The sequence below is a fragment of the Protomyctophum bolini genome (genome assembly GCF_963924005.1).
Source record: "Protomyctophum bolini genome assembly, chromosome: 6".
Taxonomy (NCBI): domain Eukaryota; kingdom Metazoa; phylum Chordata; class Actinopteri; order Myctophiformes; family Myctophidae; genus Protomyctophum; species Protomyctophum bolini.
This window is the reverse complement of record NC_137867.1, coordinates 6,328,510-6,346,009: the sequence shown is the minus strand read 5'-3', so window position 1 is coordinate 6,346,009 and position 17,500 is coordinate 6,328,510. Positions and strand designations below refer to the sequence as shown.

The window sequence follows — 17,500 nt, the reverse complement described above, 5'->3', positions numbered from 1 at the left end:
CGTGCTGTTGTCTCTCCTGCGTGCATTATGCATTAGTCATTACACACTTGTTTTCAATTTCAGTTCATTATATTTGTTTTGCCAATAGAGCGCCGCAGTCCCGCCCCCTTTCAGAAAAGCGAGTGGCCCAGGAAGTGGAAGCCCCATGCATTCTCCCATCGGCACTTTTAATATAATTTATTTAAAGACGGTTACGCCGCGGACAAAGCCAATTCGGATCGTGACGAATCATGACAATGAACACAATATTTTGGGACGATCAAATCATTAGAAAGAAGAAAAGAAAGTCAGGAGACAACACTATTTGTTTTATTTTTCGTCTTATAAATTATTTGATCGGCCCAAATATTGTGTTGTCATTGTCATGATTCGTCACGATCCGAATTGGCTTTGTCCGCGGCGTAACCGTCTTTAAATAAATTATATTAAAAGTGCCGATGGGAGAATGCATGGGGCTTCCACTTCCTGGGCCACTCGCTTTTCTGAAAGGGGGCGGGACTGCGGCGCTCTATACAGAATACAGTTTAGTTAGTTGATATATATATATTTTATGTAAAGCCTAATTTTCTATTTTTATTTCTGTAAGCTTTTTTTTTCTTTTTTCTAGTTTTCGTTATTTTGTTCAAATTTTTACTTAGAGTCTATTTGGAAGTTATCAGAAACTCTATTTATTAATGCTAAACTACACACAAAAAAATACATGTCTGGTACATGTCTGCAGGTGCAGACACTCACAAATAAAAATATTCTTTAAAGAAGTATGTGGAATTGTTGTGAATATACCATTATATCAGAATTACATCTTAACTCCATCCCCACACAGCCCACCGCAGCTCTGACTGTGTGCAATGAATTTAACCGTCTGCCCACTACGGCAGACGGCTGGGATGTAAACTGTAAACACTGTGGATAGTAATGGGCACGGTTGGAAGAAAATAGCAGATCTACAAGCTCGTAGCGCGCGCTATGAGCTCTTTTCACCTGTACCACTCATTCTTGGATGTAATAACTAAATAAATGAAGGTAAGAAAACCGTTGGTCCGGAATTGTCCTTTAACCAAAACAGTTTTGCAGTATTGCTTCAGTGTATACATTAAGCACCTTGCTCTCCTGCTGCAGCAGCAACTGCTGTGCCGCTCTCTCCGCCTCTCTCTGCTGTCTCTGTCTGTGTCTCTGTTGCTGGGCCCTGAGCCGGGCCTCGCTGTCCCCCTGGCGGCGGTACCGCGCCACTGCAGGCCGGGGGATAGGCTGCTGCTGCTGCTGCTGCTGAGATGCAGGAGGGGGAGGAGGAGACTGGGCCCCGTGTGGCCCCTCCGGGTCGGACCCCTCTGCTGACCTCCGCTGCTGGGGGCCCCCTCTGGCCCCGCTGGCGCCTCCTATAGGGTTGGTCACGATCGCGACATTTTAGTTTAGGATAATTGCCATACAAATGAATGATTTAAAGGAGCATTCAGTGATTTGGGTGATTTGAAGGAAAGAAAACGGTCCGCCCCGGTAACAAGATGTGCACATGCACACGCACTACAGTGGGGGAAGTACAACAGACCAACAGCACGTGCACCAAGGCCCGCCCCACTCGATCATGATTGGAGGAAGGCCCCTCTCATCCTGATTGGATGAAGGCTTTGCCACCCAAAGCCCAAACCGAAACTAGGGGTTTTTTTTTACCCCAGGGGCTCACTGGGGACAAGGAGGAACTCCTTATATGGTCAGCACACTTTATAGCAGGGAGGATTATCCAAAAAATAAGGAAAAAAAAGTGATATTTGAATTAAGTGAAATCACTGAATATACCTTTAATTGTTTTGTTTGTTTGTTTGTTCAATTTTGCATTGAACATTGGAACATAAATGTAAAACAATGCATTGATATTTCTCTTTTAGGCATTGCAAACAAAACTACCACATTCACAATTCCCATTAGGGATTTCATCCAGGAAGGTTCTGGGTTTTTTAGGCGTCAAATCCGATCTCACCACTAAGAGACCTAATGTTTGGAGCTTGTTTGAATACAACTTGTGGTGGGGCTTTAAACGTATATTTTAACACAGGATCCGTTGTCACAATATGCCAGTGTTTTTTAATGGTATATTTTTTTTAAATCATTACCCAAATGGGAATAGGTTATGAAACACAGTTTTTTCCTGAACCGGTTTAGCTTTGGGTTGTATAAGCATTCCTCCTGGGAGACACTATATCAAATCGTTTTGATGCCTCATCAATCCAATTATCAGGATATCCCCTCACTTGAAAACGTTCTCTCGTGAATTGGCTAATAGGTAAGCTTTTCTTGAGTGGTGCCCGGTGATAGCTGTCTCGTCATAGTAAGGTATTTATATCCGTCGGTCTTCGATATAGATCTGTCGTACGTATAAGTGAATTCCCTTCCTTTATGACAGTAATATCCAGAAATTCAACTTTGTCAACGCTCATATTCAAGGTGAATTTTAAATCACTGGCTTCATTCAAGAAGACCTGAAACTCAATCATTTCCTCAGTTGAACCATGAAATATGAGAAAAGTATCGTCCAAGAATCTCCGCCATATTTTAATCTTTTTGAAGATTATGAACGCATAATGCAGCCACCGGGAACAATTCTTTACTCATTATTAATTCATACAGCGATGGCGTTCACGCAAAAATAACTGCGATTAGCTGAGATGAATGCTTACCGCCTCCTCCGCCAGGTGCCTCACAACGCCTGTAGCGCGCTGCAGCGCCCCCCGGCTGCCGGGCGTGGTAGCTCTTCTCCTTGCCGCCGTGGTTGTGAGGCGCCGGCTCGCCGTGGCCGTCGTGGCAAGCGCTGGCCCCCTCCTCGCCAATCTCCTGGCCGAGCTCCACCTCCTGCGGGTTCATGGCTGCCCCCGGGATTGCTTCTGACCATAGACTGGTTTTCCGACGGTGACGTGGGAGGAGCTCAGGGACGCATCGGCGACGATCTCCCGACACACTCCGAATTCAAGGCGAGGGCTGCTGAGACAAAGACAACAGGAAGTGTGGGAAAGGGGACATGGATTAACGTCGTCAGTCACAGCGACTGATTTCAGTCACTTTTAAGAGATTAGAGTCTATAGTCTATATAGTACAGAGAGAGAATGGGTCAAAATACAGCAAGAGAATACTTCAGGAGCATCTTTTTATTTATTATTATTATAAATATCATTCTCTGGTATCGGTATTCGGTATCGGCTAACACGTTGTGGAAATTGTGGCATCGGATCAGGAACAAAGAAAGTGTATCGGGATATCCCTATTAACAACAGTTATTGTCAAAGTATTCATTGTACCAAAACACGGACAAGACAGTTGACTGCAATCAATGACTTCTATATTATTATATCACATCAGAAATGGAATCATTTTGATTCCCCCCCCCGCCCCAGCATGAATCTTCTCTTCCCTGACACAGAACATCTTAACCCATTCTGAACGGGAACCCATTTTGGTGTTAGCGCTATGTTATGCTATTTTTGAAAAATCGAAGAACGACTGACATTTTTTAGAATCTGATCTCAGGTCAGAAGTGGGTTAATCAGACCAGTGTGTGTCCAGTGGAAACCTCGTATGAATCTGATCTCAGGTCAGAATGGGTTAAGAGGGGTTGTGGGTGGGTTTCCACGGCCAAAACCACTGGCCTATTGCATCAAACTGGGGGGTCTTTGAGAACACAGTTAGACGCTGCTTTCTACTCTCCCCTGCGCACACACGCATGCGCACGCATGCACACACGCACACACACGCGCACACACACACACACGCACACACGCGCACATGCACACACGCACACACACACACACACACACACACACACACACACACACACACCCCGGCAGGAGGCTGCAGGGTTGTCATGGCAATGGCGAGTGTAAAGGACTCCCCACGGGAGTGGAGGTGAGGACGGGCCTGACCTTTTCCAACAGGGAGGACGAGCATCAGTGTTCTTACACACACACACACCACACCTCAAAATGGACGCCTCTCCCATCCCCAATACCCCAATACCCCCCCCCCCACACACACACACACACACACACACACACACACACACACACAACCCACCACCCCATGAGTCTTCATGACCAGCGCTGGACGGAGACAAAGTACACTTATTATGTAGCGATGGAAGTTAGTGCTCAAATGTTTTCCTTACCCCCTTTAGGACTGAGACCAGATTCTATACGAATATCTTATAAATCCTAGTTGCGATCAAACCATTTCAGGTTAAGGACCCAATATGTAATTGGACCCCATCTGAAAATATGTTGTTCCAGGGACCCCGACCCCCCCCCCAGGGACCCCCCCCCCATCAGTTCAATGAAAATATTCCAGACACTTGTGTAAAATGTGAGCAGTCAAAGGGCACACTGTTTCACTGTATTTGGGAATGCAGAGAGATCGTGGCACATTCATTTCTGGTTTTATCGGTCTGCATGGGAACCCAGAGCCTCCATTCATATACCTCCAGGTTATGCTCCCTCCCTATTACTCCCTATTACTTACACCAGACGCCGAAACACCTGCCTATATGCTCTCGTCTCTCGACCCCCCGTGGGCTCCAATACACGCGCATTGGACAGAACTTTTCTCCACACTGCTGTCTAGGTGTGGAACAGCCTACCAGAGCATGTAGTTAAGTTGACTCCATCACAGACAATGGCCTTTCAACACAGAGTTCATATAGACCTCCTCTCCTGACCACCCCTCACACTGACTGTTGAGCTGCAGTGACTTTACTATTGTTCACAATTGCGTCGAATAAAACAAAACAAAAATACTCTATAATTAAATAATAACTACATTGGGATCCATACTATAGGTTAAACAATAAATGTGTCCCTTTTCTGAAAAGCATGCACGAGGATGCTTACGCACACAAAAGCCCTTGTAGTGGTGCCGGTCCGCGGGAGAGCAAACTGAATCGGATGTTGCAAGAACAAGAAAGTGAGCCGCACGCACTGACAGCCAAAGTGCCAATACTCGCAGAGTACAGGGAAACCAACGTTTCGGGCCGTTAAAAGCCTTCTTCAGGGAATTAATTCCTTTTCTGAAAAGTAACACTTTTGGACACAGGTTTCCACCAGACAGCGACGGTTTACCGTGCGAGTGGAGATTTAATTGAACGCTATTCACTGAAGTGTTCGTCAGGTATACTTCCAAGTTGTTAGGCACAGGCAACACGCCAAGGCATTTCTGAGCCCAGAGCCTTCCTCAGCGTAACAAGTGGCTCTTTAATGTCACAACCCGCGGTCACAATTTTATCTCAAAGTTGACAGAGAAGTCAAAGTGAACCGATGAGCTTTTACATTTGCCAAGTAGGCACAGCTATTGCTTGGTTAAATACATCATGAAACCTGCAGACGCACTTAACCACTTGCCCTTCTAATGCTCCGTGAGTTGGCCGTGTTCTTTCTTTAACTTTTTCTTTACTTTTCATTATTTTCTTTCATGTTTATTTTAGGCTATATGAAAGTGAAAGTTATTATTTTGTTTTTCTTTTTTTAAAAATTTAAATAGCATAATGCTCACGGCGTGTTGTGAGTTTGTTGATCAGCTATTCGTGTATAGCCTCGGCACCCAGGCTTTCATTTTCGTCGGCCCCCAAAATTGAAATGTGCATCACATTCACACACCGACGGCAGTGGAAATAGCACCAACCTGCGCATCGGTCTTGCTCAAGGACACTTGGACACAAATACAGGGGGGAGCCGGAGATTGAGCCATGGAACCTCCTGATTCCTATATAAGCTGCTGCTCTATACCCCCTGAGCCACTGCCAACCACTCAGTGCCAGATATTGTAACCTACAGTATACCGTTATATAATATAATTGTGAATCATGTGTTTTATTAACCCATGAAGACCTGAGGCCGATTCTATACAAATGCCGATTCTATACAAAGTCTGACATGCACTTTCAAGATTTTTTCTAAAATGTAAAAACAAAATAGTGTACATGTACAAGCAAGTTTGCGCTCTGAACTTGTATATCTGCTGTATTTTAACAGCGAACGCAGAACTCTAAAATGATACAGATGCTTTCCCGGTTTTAGTGGCTTAATTTATTGTTTATATTCTGGAGGGAATTAACAGCTCAGTCCTAATACTCCTCACACTCCACCTGAGTCTTGGTCGCTGACAGAGAAACAAACACTTCTTTCAAACATTCATTCAGTGTCAGCAGATGAAAACATCACTCGGACCACATAATGTAATGAATTATAATGAATTGCATTTTTATAGCGCTTTTTCAAGTGCTCAAAGCGCTTTACAATGGTTCATTCATTCATACAGTACATAATGGGAGGTGAAGCGGCGAACAGTCGACGCCAGCGTCCTCACTTCCCACATTCACACACCAATGGTGGCGAGCTCACACACCGACCGACTCATTGGAGGCTCTGTATGTATAGGGTTCAGTGTCTGGCCCAAGGACACTTCGACATGTGGACAGGAGGAGCCCAATAATAATAATAATAATAACAATAGGAATAAAGAAGCCAACTTCCACCTGGTATTCTTCAATAAAGAAAAACATTTGAACCCAAAATGCCTCAAATCCTGAACTTCCATGAAATTATGCACGCACATTACCAATAGGCAGAACAAGAGATGACACCTAATCATACTAATAAGCAAACTTTTCATAATCTGCCTCAGGTCTAAATTGGATAATACCGGTAGGCAAACATTCGACAAAGACAGGCGAACATTTGCTGAAAATAGACAGTCTACAAGTTGCCAGCCATTAGAACCCGGGTCTCCCACGAGGGATTGGTCGCTTTAAAAATCAAACCAAAACCCCACTAGCCTAAAAGGGGAATTTCGCCTTGGAGGGCCTGATATTAGGCCTTAAATGTGGTCTTCGGGTGGAGGCTCTCAGCCTTCTATAACGAGCATTGTATTATTATGTCATGAGGATCATTGAACTTGAAACACTACATTTGACAACTTGGGCTATTTTTTGCCACGTGACACCATCATAGAACAAAGTGTAATACAGTATAAGGCTATAGAATGAATTACAGTATGTCTGTCTGTCTTTGTCTCCCCTGTGAACATGGGCCTTCTGTCCTCGTGTTATCTACCACAGACGTCAACAAATCCCCTCCAGCAGAGGCTGGAGGACTGTTTAGTCTGGAGGTTCTCAGACATTGTCATGTCAAGGACCCCACATTGAAATTATTTTTTTGTTTAATTCTTATGTAAAAAAAAAGTGAAAATTCGGAAATGTTTTGTAATTTATTTGAAAAAAAAGTAGTTTGCAATTTATGCTTTTGGAGTGTTTTGTTGTTTTAGCTTCGGTATTGATTTTGTTCGGGTAGAAACAAACTCCAAGACAAACTAACTTTTCAAGGTTTCAAATTCAAAAATAGCAAAAAATGGCAGATCAACAAGCTCAAAACACGGCACGCGGCCACTTGAAACATGAACAAGTTTGAGAGCTACCGGTATAGAGTGGCTGTGATGCGATTAGCTGTGGCCTACATTTACCGGTGGCCTAAATGTTAAGAGGGGTGCATTTGTGACCGAAATCAGGGTGGGGAAGTGAATGACCACACTGACCCCTCCCCTGACACTGCTGAAGTGCCCTCGGGCAAGGCAATGAACCCCCAAACTGCTCCAGTGGAGCTGCTCAGTGGCCAACAGTATGAGACTGTGGTTGTACTATATGGTCTGCTACAAAGGTTTTAGTGTGTGTGTGTGTGTGTGTGTGTGTGTGTGTGTGCGTGTGTGTGTGTGTGTGTGTGTGTGTGTGTGTGTGTGTGTGTGTGTGTGTGTGTGTGTGTGTGTGTGTGTGTGTGTGTGTGTGTGCCTGCCTGCGTGTGCGTGCGGGCCACTGGTGGAAAGTAACTAAGTGCATTTACTTAAGTAATGTAGGCTACTTAAGTAAAATTTTGAGGTATTTGTACTTCACGAGTGTTTCCAATTTCAAATACTTTGATTACTTTAATTCTACTCCACTACAACTCATAGCCATTCTTTTGTACTTAAACTCCAATACAATTATTCGCAAACTTGAGTTGGTTACTTTGGAAATGTTCATTTTGATTAGAAAACATACATTAACCACTTCAACCCTGAGCTATATACATTTCTCGGCCATTTGAAAATAGCCGATCTACAAGCTCACTCACAATGCAGCGACGCATTGTGAGCTTGTAGATCCGCTATTTTCCCGAAAGATTTTGTACACGTATTGAACTTTTAGTGTATATACATTTTGATGCCGATACTTTTGTACTTTTGAATACGGTATACTTCTACTTGTAACGGAGTACATCTACATTGCAGTATTGATACTTTTACTTAAGAAAAACCATTTGAGTACTTTTTCCACCACCAAGCTTGCCATATACGCGTATACTGTTGACAGGTTTATGAAATGACATCGCTGTGAGTTATATAATACAGAATGTTCTGACAGTGTGTGTGCGTGCGTGCGTGCGTGCGTGCGTGCGTGCGTGCGTGTGTGTGTGTGCGTGCGTGTGTGTGCGTGCGTGCGTGCGTGCGTGCGTGTGCGTGTGTGTGTGTGTGTGTGTGTGTGTGTGTGTGTGTGGCAGGGCGTTGCTGAATAAGAGCACTCATGCTCAACAACCGCCACTGGGTAACTAGAGGTAATATAAGAAAAAGATCAGCTGCGATCAGCTGCCATGGGGTGGCCAGAGGTTGACCCAATTTTGAAGTATTTTCAATCTTCAATACTTACTTACTTCCTATACTCCACTACAACTCAGAGGCAAATGTTATAATTTGACGCCACTACACTTCTGTTACTATAGTTACTTCTAGGAATTTTAGAGCACTTCGTAGAATTATAAAGATTATTACAAAACAGAAAACACATTTACCACTTCAGCCCTATTTAAACTTAGGCTATTATTAGATCTATTTACAAAAGACTTTAATGCATTTGAATGATTGTATACATAATGATACCTCGTGAAACCGGACATTCTGCATAATGAGTGGTTCTCATTATACTTCTGCTTTGGCAATGTAAACGTATGTTTTCTCATGCCAATAAAGCCCTTTGAATTGAATTGAATTGAATTGAGTGGTTACTGTTTGCACTTTAAGGCCTCACTCACACCTTTCGATCTAGCATACAACATCGATGCATGCTAGATGTAAGCAAGATGTAAGTGTCATGGCCGCCCCCAATGCATTTCCAATGGAAGTCACGTGGTTTGATACAACATTTTGGACTACAAGCTGTTGTATGGCTTTCGGCTGTGTTTCGCCTGCCCCCCCCCCCCCATCCCCCTCACGCAACACAAATGTTGTGTCAAACCATGTGACTCCCTTTGGAAATGCATTGTGAGCTTGCATCAGCTATATATACATCTCATACAACAAGCATACATCAGTCTGTTGTAAAGGTGTGAGTGAGGCCTTAGTATATTCGATGCAAATATTGTCTGTACTTTTACTCAAGTACATTTTGATTTCTACATTGCAGTATTGATACTTTTACTTAAGTGAAGAAAAAAAAAGAAAGAAATGCACTACTTTTCCCAGCACTGAGACAGAACCATGTCTAGACAGCTCGCCTCGTACACAGAGACACATGTGGTAGAACTCATGCAGAAGTGTGTTGATTTGTGAACACTCTCTCTTGTTGAACTAAATTAAACGAGTTAAATAAGCTCCATTTGCAACACAGCTTGTTTTCATGATTTATCTAAAAACCCAGTGCAGACATTCCACCGTAAGGCCATGGCAAATAAACCCATGACAAGAGTAACCCCCCCGGGTGGCCTACATAAACGTCATCCCTGCAGCAAGCGCTCTAAAATTGCTAGAATATAGTATGTTAAAAAGGTGCTGTATAAGTGATGGTTCTTTGGGTTGAAACTTAAAACAAAACACATTTGAAAGATTAAAGCTCTATATTCAAATAATTGCTATAGGTTAGTATGTGCACATTCAGTAACAGAGGCCTCTGTGTCTCTCCAGATCTTACAACTCAACAGTATACTGTATACATGTTCAGGTATATACGACAGTACAGTACTTCCCAATGTGTTCATCCTGCATGACTTCACTCGTGATTGGATGGAATTGCGTGTCCCGACCTGAAAGATTAATTTACCGGTGACTAAAAAGCTAGAGCGATAGGGAGATGCCTCAAACACAACATATAGCAATGATTATGATATGAATTTAGAGCTTATTATATTATTATAAGGAGATATCACTAATATAGCACCTATATTTTCTATTGTTTGTATCCCACGATTTTGTAAGCCATTTTTTTCCACCCAGTGTCAATTATCTAATGTGTAATCCTGGGCTCTATACGCTCTCTCCGCCAACCTGGGGAGGGCAGCGGACTGACCTCGTGCTTCCTACAATGCATGAGTGTCCAAGACGCTTCTTTCCCTCAGACGGGGGGAGTTTTCCCGGTTGGACGTATAGCGTATGTGGAAGGAACACGTTATTCCAACCAGTTCCTTTCCCCTCCATCAGGTGCCCCGGCTGGCCAGGGGGAGGCAGTTTAGAGACCAGGATTAAAGGAGCATCAAGGTCCAATCAAGGACCATCCATGACAGTCAGGAAAATATTCCAACTTGTCGGTGGCTTGTCAAAATGACAACAAACACCACGACTCTCACACCGGCCGCGGTGGGAAAGAAGACCCTGTCCGTCCAGTGTAGAGCTGACCTATATGAGACCCCCCCCCCCCCATATCATAACACCTCCATTCTCAGCCTTCTTCATTTCAAGGACGCTCAGTTTGGATATTGTCACTGTGTCGAGTTCAACCTTGTTACGTCCAAAGCCGTTACTTTTTCAGGAAATTGAAAACATTAACCTGTGTTCCGGTTCAATATTTATAAAAGACACATTTAGCCACATTCTAAATGTCTCAAAAAGGGATAAATCAGAGTTACAGACCTCTAAGGGTCCATTTGGCCCCCCTATGCCCAGCTTTGTGCGTTTGTGTGATCATTTGATTGGCTGATCACCCCATAGCGATGACTTGATTGGCTGAGCAAAGTACATATTGAGGATAAAAAGTGAGGGCAGAAAATGGAAGACCGGAATGAGAAGATGTATGATGATAAGAGCGCCCCTGACTTCACATGGGTGTGATTTGTTTTTAACCCATTTTGTTATAATGTTGTTATAATTTAGCTATTGAAAAATAGCATGATCTACAAGCTCATAGCGCTACGAGCTTGTAGGTCTGCTATTTTTGAAAAAAATGTTAAAATGTGGCGCAAATCTTTGAATATATATTTCAGAGCGAACATTTTTAACTAAAATATTTGCTTCTGGGGGGTCCCTGGAACTACATATTTTGAGATGGGGGTCCGTGGCCCAAAAGAGATATACTTCAGCACCACTGACCACTGAAACATAGGATTTTCAGAAAAATGTTAGGATTTAGAAGCCTTTTTTTTATCGACCTCAGTCCAAAATGTGTTTTAATTCAACACCGGTATCAGACCAGTACACAAGTTATGGGATCCGTATCAGGAAGGAAACAAAGGTATGGGTACGTCTCTACCTTCAAGGACCCCCTGGGGGTCCCGGGACCCTACATTGAACACCCGTACGCTCCACCACACCCAGTGTTATATAGAGCAGACACTCATTTCTTGCTGTCCACAGTTACAATCTTTCATCCTGTTACCACGGTAACCAAGCCAGCATGACCTATGTGCTCTGGCGCCGTCTCCATCGGTGGAACGTGGGTGACAAATCATGTGACTGCAAGCCTGCACCGCATGTCCTTGTTCCCCCAGCAGAACCCCAGAGAGAGGCAGAGCCGCACAGGCCCATAGATATTGTAAGTACAACATGCGTCCAATGGTGGAGAGTAACATTAGTACATTTCAGTCAGATACCGGTAACTCACGAATATATTGAAGAAATATTTAGTATAGAATGAGAATACAAATGTGCATATAATGTTATCTTCGTTGTCGTTCGGCTATGCTGCATTTTTCTCCCTGCTCGGCACGATTATACAACCATCATTAACCATTAAAAGCAGGGAGATAGAGATACAATAACAACCCCCCCCCCCCCCCCCCCCGTGGGGAACAGGAATAGCAGAGCTCACCGGTGGCGTTGGGAGCAAACAGTACAAGACAAGGAACGTATTAATGCATTATGCAGAGGAAGGAACGCAGGAAGAATCCAGTCTTATATGTAAGCTTAAATACCCGCCAAATTGGTCAGCTGATTGCCACATCAGCGAATCTTGCATAATACTGAATGAGCCCCTTGCATATATCTGACTGAACTAACTCCGCAAGCTATACGTATCATTACTTGCGCAAGCAGAGCGTGCATGTATGTATGGAATGTATACCCCAAATTGGCTGGTGACGTAATTAAGATATGTTTCAATGTTGGGTGGGTAAAAGGTAACGTATGTACGTATGCACGTATGTACGTATGTACGTATGTATGTACAGTATGTCAGTCAGAATGGTGGTCCCTTATTGGCTGTTGATGGTGACGTAACTACTAACTAAGGTACGCGGGTCAATAACGGGTCTAAAGGATTTAGAACAGCAGTTGTAATAGACATTAGTTAGTATCAGTACTTACGCGCTCTGCTTGAGCACAAGTAGCCTGTGAAAGGCACAAGTTGGCACCTCGACAGAGTGCATTTCTAGTTTAGTACTGTACTTCAAAGCAAAACATTTTTACCAATCATTTCCCTCTATATCAGTAGTGTGGTGGTGATAACCTGCATAAAAAAACACCCCCTTCGTTTTGGTAGAAAGGGATGTTTTTACGATGTTTTTTGGGGGTGTGTGTACGGTTGTAATGCATGTAACTCGATAACCGGGAGTGCAGTGCCCGGCCTTGAGTCGGTGGCATACACCGAGGTCCAGAAACACCACAAAAGGCTCTGGTCAGGTTCTGCCAGTGGACCTAATGAGCCCTAAAGTCCCCTCACCTGTGCAATTTCCAGCCTCTGCCTCAGCCAGTTGATTTCCATGGCAACCCCACACCTGCCAATGTAAATGAATAGCTGGGGGTGGGGTTGTCCGGTCTCCAGATTCTATATAACTCTATGGGGGAAAGCCCATCATTTCGACATCGTGGCTTCGCATGCGGTTAGGGACAGGCTTAGTAATGCGGCGAGTCGGACCAACACACCGTCGGAATAATGCGCCATCGTAGCAATGACACGGCGCCATGACACTAACCACAAGACTACTGAGCTGGTCTCCCTTTATATTGTGGTATTGCTACCACGCACGCACGCACACACACAAACGCACACACAACACAATACACAATAAAGCCCTGCCTAAGGCCTATCTCCATTGCAGTCTATGACAACAAACACAGTGATGGTTGAAAATGGGTGAAGTGCACCTGTAAGTGCACCGAATCCGCAGTTTTCGCTGAGTAAACAGTGTGAGCACTTCTTCCAGCAGCCCTGCATGCGCGTGTACTGTGTACAGTCACTTTGCTGGGTGACCCGATGGCACTCATTACCATGGATACCAGCTAATCCATCACATCGAACAGGCGAGTCACAGAGCCTCCCCCCCTTTCTCCTCCCATGCATCGATTACTTAGAGTACACAGCCCACAGCAGTGCACAATGTCACTGTTGTGTTTGTTCGCAGTCCTCGATTCCTGGACGGTGTTGTGATGATTGTTGATCATACGTATAGTTATTGTGGACAGGCCGAGCACTGCAGGGCCTGTCGCGATCATTACGAACTCGCCCGATGGATTAGTGCAATTATTTTTGTTTTTCTGTATTTGTTGTTTTTTGTACATTAACGCCGTACTTAATCGTACCTCTGTGTCACTCAAAACAAAAGCATCAAAAAGTAGCACATCCACAAGCGTTAAATGCTGCGCGAAGCGACGCGTTTTGAGCTTGTAGGTCTGCTACTTTTGCTAGTTTCTGAAAAGTAGCCGTTTTCCACCCGACAAGAGACAATAATGATCAAAATCCTTTCGGCTCCTCTGCACGAATTCATCGTCGAAACATTTTTCTGCCTACAAAATTACGACGCAAGATTGTATATCTGCAAATAAAATTATAATAATTCAAATGTAAAAAAAATCTATTCTTTTTTTGAGTAATCTAAATCTGAAAAGTAACTAGTAACTAAATCTGGCAAAGATATATGCAGTGGAATAGTAGTAACAAGAAATGCAAATACAAATAATAAAAGTACTTTGAAGCTGTACTTATGGTGCAACACATGAGTAAACTGTACTTGGTTACTCTGCACCATGGGTCTTCAGACTGACTAACAGGGGTCCGCCAAAGCTGTGTGAACTATAACGGGAGGTCGGTCCACAGGGAAGTCCCCACACTGATGGTAGTGCTGTCAAACAAGTCCATGACGCCGTCTATATGGTTTTATCTGCAACACAATTGTATACAGTATATGCATATAGTGTGTGTGTGTGTGTGTGTGTGGGGGGGGGGGGGTGGTCCCTGCTTCATCTCTCAGCTAAGGGGTCCTCTTTGGCCTGCAAAACGTTGAAGACCCCTGCTTAAGACCACTGGATGCTGCAAAGTGGAAAATGGCTTCGTATAGCCACAGAGCGAAGGGCAGTATGTTGCTAAACAAACAGCCACCTACCTTGGCGTGGGACAATTATGTCAATTATTATTTGCTCCTTTTCCTTAATGGTGCCCTGACAATGTGGACGTCCTACCCCAAACCCTAACCTAACCCTAACCACGCAAAGCAGAGCCACGCGTGAGTCTTAACCAGGCACGCATGCCAGACTGTTGGTACGTGAGACTAACGTCTGCCCCCCTAATGTGAATAATATAGATGACAAGGGGCAAGTTCTGCTATCTATTGTTTTGGATACAGCCTGGTTCCATGAGACAGGCAAGTTCCTCTCTTGTATTTGAATATACAGGCTTTCTCCCCGTTTTCCCCTGAGAACTATCTGAATGTTTAATGTACGTTCTCTCATACATGCGGGGCAGAGCAGCAGTCTAGCCACTCAGAACACCTGACCAGACAGAGCTGTCCCTATAGCTGTGCCCCGCTAATACTTAGATTGTTTATGCTAGTGTTTCTCAAAGTCTTTCATTTCAAGGACCCCCAGTTTACTATGCATTATGTTGCGTTCACACGGGGCAGATGAAACTATGCAGTCTACCATTCATTGTCAATGGAAGCCCAGCGACATGACGTTGCAAAGACGCAACGATGCATGTTGTATAGCTGCTCCAAATCAACTCACAGCGCATTTTTGCATCGGCTCATCTGCCCGTGTGAACGCGCCATTAGGCCACAGTCAGAACAACATGACCCCCATGACTCTCAAGAGTTATGGGCCATTAATTTGGCTCTTAACTATCAACTATTTAGCCTTCCAACTTGGATCCCGACTCCAGGACCTCTGGGTCTGTTCACTCCCCACACACGCCTTTGACTTTGTAGATCTGCTATGCTCGAAAAACTTTTGTAAATGTTTGAAAATGTCCACTGGTAATGGGATTCTCAAAATAGGGACGCCAGGTACTGTAAGTGATATTTTTTTGTGTATAAAAATATAGAGCTATTTAGAGTGTTAAATAGCTCTATAGAACACTGTGAAAAACAGGTTTTTAACAATAAATGTTTCATTTTATGACCAAAGAATATCAAACATTTTCAATACTATGGATTTTACAAACCCTGCGCATTTCCCTCCTCTCTTCCACAAGCATGCACGCATGCAGCCTACGCCAGTGGTTCCCAAAGTGGGGCCCGGGGACCCCCAGGGGTCCTTGGGGGAGTTCCAGGGGGGTCCCCAGCTAAATAATAGTTATAGGAACCAAATGGACCCTTGTGGAACTGTAACTCAGAGAGTGTACACATTTCCATTGGTTCCATTTGTACACTCTCAGAGTTAAATTAACGATGATTTTACAATATAAATCGGGGTACCAGAGATAGAAATGCCATTAAATGGGGGTCCGTATAAACTATTGCATGTCAAACTGGGGGTCCTTTAAAAAGGGTATCTTTGAAAAAAAACAAGAAAAGGTCCCGCACACTGTCACACAAAATGTTGCTCTTTATTCATCAGGACAGACTGGGGGTCCTTGAAATGACATGTAAACCAGTTGACAATCTCTGCTAGAGCCGTGAAAATCTTCTCTTATGGGGGTTCCCTGGCATATCGTTTTTCAAATGGGGGTCCGCGGGCTAAATAGTGTCAATTTAGGGGTCCTTGACATGAAAAAGTTTGGGAACCTCTTGCCTATACGCATCCTAAATGGTAAATGGTGCATTTAGATCCATATAGTGCTTTACATAGATTGTGTCATTCACCCATTTTACACACACACACACACTTTCATAAACCAAACATTTACATTACAAGAAGGACCTCCCTTGACTCTGACAGTGTACAAATGGAACAAAATCGACATGAGTAAACCAACGTCTGATTGGTCCATATACGGACCCATTTGGTTCCATTTGTATACACTGTCAGAGTTATGGACTTATGGGAGGCGCTCTTATCGCGGTGGCCTAAGGGTTAGAGGAAGCGCGCCCTTGTTGCCGAAAGGTTGCCGGTTCGATTCCCCGGGCGGGGGCAGGAAAAATCTGGGTCGGGAAGCGATTGTCATCACTCACCCAACAGCGCTGCAGTGCCCCTGAGCAAGGCACTGAACCCCCGACTGCTCCAGTGGAGCTGCTTAGTGGCCAACAGTATATGAGACTGAGGTTGTACTGGTCAGCTGGCCAGGTTTTAATGTGTGTGTCTCTGTGTGCAGGGCGTTGCTGAAAATGAGCACTTGTGCTCAGCTACTATACCCTGGGTAAATAAAGGATTAAAAAAAAGAAAATACATCATCCCATTCCAGCCAATCACAATAGGCGTCCTCACTTTTTATCCTCAATTCCGTCAAGCAAATCATCACCACGGGGTACACACAAACACACAAAGCTGGGCTCAAAGAAATGAATAAAAAAATAGATGCCTGCAGTTCATCGTTGCCATTGTAAGGAGGAAGTCAAGCGGAAGTGCAGGAGGCCATATACCACTCATTTCCGGGAATTCAATCCAAAGAGAGCTTTATTGGCACGAGAAAAACAAACGGTTACATTGCCTGCCTGATTGGCCTATACCGAACGTCCCTTCCGTGACGCGCACAGAGTCACAGAAGCTAATTGGCACAATTCCGCCATGCTGTGCTTCCACAGAAGCTTTGCCATCCTCTCGAGAGATACACACGCCCCACAGTCGAAGGAGGCGTCTATACCTTTCTATGTCTATGGGCGAAACCCATGTAGAGGACACGGATGGCCACGGATTGGAGGGAGGGGACAGCACACCCTTCACTCATGGAACCCACAGGGAGAAGGAAGAGGAGCAGACCACGACACACCTGGCCGCTGTGATGATGACCGTCATGATCTGGATGCAGACGGGACTATAGTTTCTTTGAAAGTGGTCCATGTCTCGGAGCCATGTGTAGAATCGGTCCAACGGTCGTCTTAACCCCATTTTGACCATGAGGTCAGATTCTAAAACGTTCTTCTAAATC

The 17,500-nt window shown here is 44.2% G+C and overlaps 1 protein-coding gene across 1 annotated transcript in view; it reads right to left on the bottom strand.

Moving 5' to 3' along the window:
- The window catches only part of apba1a (amyloid beta (A4) precursor protein-binding, family A, member 1a), a gene marked incomplete at its 3' end in the record, with an annotated part of 38,293 nt that overhangs the window by 18,653 nt on the left and 2,140 nt on the right, over positions 1 to 17,500 (bottom strand). The window contains exons 2-4 of the mRNA XM_080765644.1: positions 2,673 to 2,973; positions 1,102 to 1,376; positions 1 to 16 (exon numbers count right to left, since the gene is read on the bottom strand). The exon at positions 1 to 16 is cut by the window's left edge and continues 152 nt beyond it. Coding sequence (XP_080621770.1) covers positions 1 to 16; positions 1,102 to 1,376; positions 2,673 to 2,856 — 475 coding nt within the window. The 5' untranslated portion in view covers positions 2,857 to 2,973. The remainder of the gene's footprint in view (positions 17 to 1,101; positions 1,377 to 2,672; positions 2,974 to 17,500) is intronic.